At 45.5% G+C, this 4,293-nt stretch overlaps 2 protein-coding genes across 2 annotated transcripts in view; one reads left to right on the top strand and one right to left on the bottom strand.

Annotated features, from left to right (window-relative positions):
- Window positions 1-4,293, bottom strand: part of LOC113214223 (flotillin-2) — a 203,807-nt gene that overhangs the window by 170,454 nt on the left and 29,060 nt on the right. The gene's annotated exons all lie outside the window — the stretch shown is intronic.
- LOC113214226 (uncharacterized) overlaps window positions 1-4,293 on the top strand; it is a 41,582-nt gene that overhangs the window by 26,584 nt on the left and 10,705 nt on the right. Inside the window, 2 exon segments of the mRNA XM_026433534.2 lie at window positions 1,651-1,851; window positions 3,149-3,434. Coding sequence (XP_026289319.1) covers window positions 1,651-1,851; window positions 3,149-3,434 — 487 coding nt within the window.

Genomic DNA, 4,293 nt, shown 5'->3' with positions numbered 1-4,293 from the left:
GACAGACTCACGACGGAGACATCGCCTGACCCCTCATTGACTTGGACTGAGCTTCGCTCAGCGATAAGAGCCAGATGGGCATAAAATATATAAAATGTGGACGAATACCCTGTGAAGTGCTTTTGAAAAGTAAATTGTTTGTGGTGTTGGTCACTCTGCCTGCGGGGTGAAGCGCCGGGGGGCACGACCTCGCAATTACCCAACGACACGTCACGTCGTCCCCGTTGCGGCGCGGAGGGGCCGACGACGGGTCGAGACGATCGGTCGATGGGGCTGCCGAGGGAATCAAGCCAATTCACACGCATAGAATCATCCGGACATTGAAACAGGATTCTAAAAACAACTCTGTAAAAGCAAGTGCGGACAAGTATTCAGAATTCACTGCATACCTTTAATCATGGGGTCACTGTAAAAAAAGTGCTCGAAAATTTACAACATTTGTTGTAATTTTTGTTTGCAAAATATGTTGTAAATTTGCGAAAGCCCATTCTAGCTTGTCGATAAATTCCAAGTCGATACAAAATGCGTGCAAATTTACGTTTTCAAACTGTAATTTTCCGACACAACCCACGGAAAATTTTCCTGTAAATCTACGACTACTTTTCACAGTGGGTAATGTAAGAACTTGCTATGGAGCTGTGCGCATCTTAATAATTATAAATGAAATGAAACAAAAACAAAAAGCGCGTCCCACGCAACATTCTTTTGAAGTGCACCAGTCACGTCCCACGAGGCGCCACTCGGGCGGCCCAATATCTTAATCAATATTCACACACCGCGGACCGGTAGCGCGCGCCGATGCGACGAGCTTTCACTCCACATCAGGGGGAGGAGGAGGGGGAGAAGGGGAGAGGGGCGTCGCGGAGACGCGTTGAGAGAAAAAAGCGACAGTAGCGATTATGCAGGCAGCTTTAACTCCATGGGATCTGAATGCTAATCTAGAAATGACGCATTTAAAGCGACTACACCCCACACTTCTGCTACGAGAAAATAGATGACAAATAACAAACAAGCGCAGTTGTTAGGATGTATTGTTTGCTCAGTCATAGAACGGGTCCTTTGGTCACTGTTTTCAAAAAATCTAACTCTAGCTCCGCACACCCAGAATGGTATCCTTGAAACAAGGCGAAATGCGTTGCTTCAACGCTATTTTTACCTTGAAAAAAATAGAAGGAAAATTGTCTTTCACAACTTCGTTTATGAAGAGTAAAATTTTCCTTATTTCCTCGATTAAAGCTATTTCCTTGAAAACAATGGAAATGCCTTAAAACAAGGGAATCTTTTTAAAGAATTTCCCTAAATTTAAGGATACCATTTTCTCGTGGCAACTGCAACAGGACAGCCGAGGAGAGGTACCGATCCAGAATGTGTTGTTTTATGGGTGGGGGATATTTTCTCTACCAGTTTTCGATTTGAGGCCCTCATGGACGTCTTCCTGTACAACGGGGTCATTTTCGGCTTTTTTTTGTCAAAAAAATCATCCAGCGCTCAAACGGTGAAAGATATTGCCAAATAGACAAAGTTTTTGTCCCAAAAAGGCATACTTCAAGGAAGAGTCCGTTAAAAGACCATTTTTGGACCTGCCCTTTAATCTCTCTTTGGCTTGTAGACCTGCACTTAAAATAAATTAATGCTTTTCTAACTTTTCAGGTCATTATGTCGGCTGGGGCCATTGGATCTCCGCAGCTGCTCATGCTGTCGGGGGTGGGCCCGCGAGAGCACTTGCAGCGCGTAGGAATCCCCACCCTGAGGAACCTGAGGGTAGGGGAGAATCTCCAAGACCACGTGGGCATGGCTGGCATGACGTTCCTCGTCGACCCACCTGTCACCATCGTGCAAAATAGGTTCCAGGTAAAAGGTCACAGTGAAAATATTGTCCTATTATAGATGAGGGTAATCTTTTCCTTCCTAGGTACGTGAGTTTGCTATAGCTCAAACAGGACAGGGAGTATCACATTGTGTATTTCGTTCTCCAATAGTAGAACAACCTTATTTTCGGTTCACAGAACTAGAAGTAATACTGCCCAGAATTCTCTCTGTTTTCCACTCTGACCGCACCGAGTTTAATTCAGCTTCACGTTCATGGGAACTGTACACATATCAAATAGGTTGTTGGATTTATCACTTGTGAATTGAAACATGGACACCACGTGTTTCTTTTAATAGTGAGTTTTCCAACGTAAAAGATGGAACTTCAATATATTTATTTATTTTTTTGAGGCAAGTATAAGTATGTTTATAATATACGACTGGCTAATTCCTGTACAGCAGCTATATAAGTACCTTCAAGACTTTTTCAAAACGTGCAACGTAAAAGTGCCGCGTATTGTTAAAGTTAAACGCGGATAATATTTGGCTCTGCAAGTGTAAGGCCTTATAAACTCAAAATTTGATTCCTCAGTTGTAAAAATGCAATGACAGGACGTTGTTAACCTCTGTTAACGAAAACAACCAAGGTGTGTTGTCCGAAGTGCTTTGTTGCAACGGTCGATGCTCGAACACAACGTGAGTATCGAGTCAAAGCCATTTGACTGACAACTTTAGACGAAGACAAAACAGCAGAGTGAAGGACATCCCAACTGGTCAGGTAAGGGCCGGACGACAACGAGACGCACTCGACCAGACGACAGTGAGTCCAAAAGGAGAAACAAAAGACACTGCCTTTAAACATTTTAAAGAGGCTGACCCTTCCCTTTGGCACGTCAAGGTGGCAGCATTGCATGTACAAAGTAAGAGGCAAACGGCTCTACCACTTAGGGCTGGAGTGGATTCGACCAACTTCCCACACTCGGAGTAAGGCCCGCGCACGCCCGCTACCCAGCAAAAACAAAAACTTAGACATCTTTCCTTCTTTACAAAAATATTTCTGCACTTATTATACTTTAACTGTAGCTTCACTAGACGGTGACGGGACTTGCGATCAAAACAAAAGCGGCAAGCTAGACGCCGTTTCAAAAACTTGGCGTCAATGTGTAAAAACAAAAAATTAAGATGTGGGGGGCTAACTTTAAAAAAAAAAATTAATTAACTCTCGTATAGTTAGCTCGCGTCGATACTATTATATGTACAAAAGCTTTTGTTTTTCCACCACACTATTGATGCCGCGGTCGAATGTAGCGTGTTGACACGGCGCCCGTGCGTGTTGCAGCCCGTGGCCATCACCACGCAGTACGTGATGCGCGAGCGCGGGCCCATGACCACCCTGGGCGGCGTGGAGGGGCTCGCCTTCATCCACACCAAGTACTCGAACCGCTCCGAGCGCTGGCCCGACATCCAGTTCCACTTCGCGCCCGCCTCCATCAACTCGGACGACGGCGTGCGCGTCCGGAAGATCCTGGGCATCACGGACCGCGTGTACGACGCCGTCTACCGGCCCATCGCCAACCGAGACACGTGGACGCTGCTGCCGCTGCTGCTGCGGCCGCACTCCAGAGGTGAGGGCGCTGGGGCCACGGGGCCACGAGCTGAGGGCACATCTCCATCGCATTCACATTATCTTATTGTCATTCTTCCCGAGCAGTAAATATTCAAGCGATTACACTCTAAATCTTTTACAAAGAATTTGTTCGTATAATGCAAAGAATTTTGTGCAACCGAAATATATAGGAAATCTCCTGGTAGTACAAGAAATTTCCTTGTATTAAACAAAAGTTTTCTTTGTACTACAAAGAAAATTTGGCTTTGTATTACGGTTGCAAAAAATTGTTTGTAATACAACAATTTTCTTTGTAAGAATTTAAGAGTGTATAACCTCACGCTGCTTTTTCAAATGATGAATTTCGAGCTCTCGCTTTGATAAGTCTAGTGTCGAACTATCAACACTACGTGAAACTAATCCGCAAGAAATTTCTAACCACATATTTCAAAAATCAATTTCAAATTAAAATACTTAACTCAATCCTAAACCGTTCGAAAAATACAGCGCAGGTCGGAGTAGGTCATTTCCTTGTGAACGGTACAGAAAGAAACGATCAAGGCGCGCCTCCAAACTGCTGCGCGTTGAAAATACAGTGCAAAGTAATTATAACGAATGCCCGCCAGACACTTGCAAAGTGGCAGACAAAACTAGTTTTCCCCGAGTTTCATGCAATAGAGAGCCGCAGATGCAGCACTCGTCGCAGTTCCGGTTGAAAACGCAATAACTGCCGCCATGCCGAGTGCGGGGTGCTGATGAGGGAGTCGGTGGTGTGACAAGGCGGGGCGTGGCGTGGCGGGGCGGGGCTGGGCACCCTGCCAACAGGGCGGGGCGGACCTATTCAGGGAGACAAGGCTAGTCTTATCAGGGGCACGACG

This window comes from Frankliniella occidentalis, unplaced genomic scaffold (genome assembly GCF_000697945.3).
Source record: "Frankliniella occidentalis isolate FOCC.00 unplaced genomic scaffold, Focc_3.1 Scaffold42, whole genome shotgun sequence".
NCBI classification, from domain to species: domain Eukaryota; kingdom Metazoa; phylum Arthropoda; class Insecta; order Thysanoptera; family Thripidae; genus Frankliniella; species Frankliniella occidentalis.
This window is presented reverse-complemented; position numbering and strand designations above follow the sequence as displayed.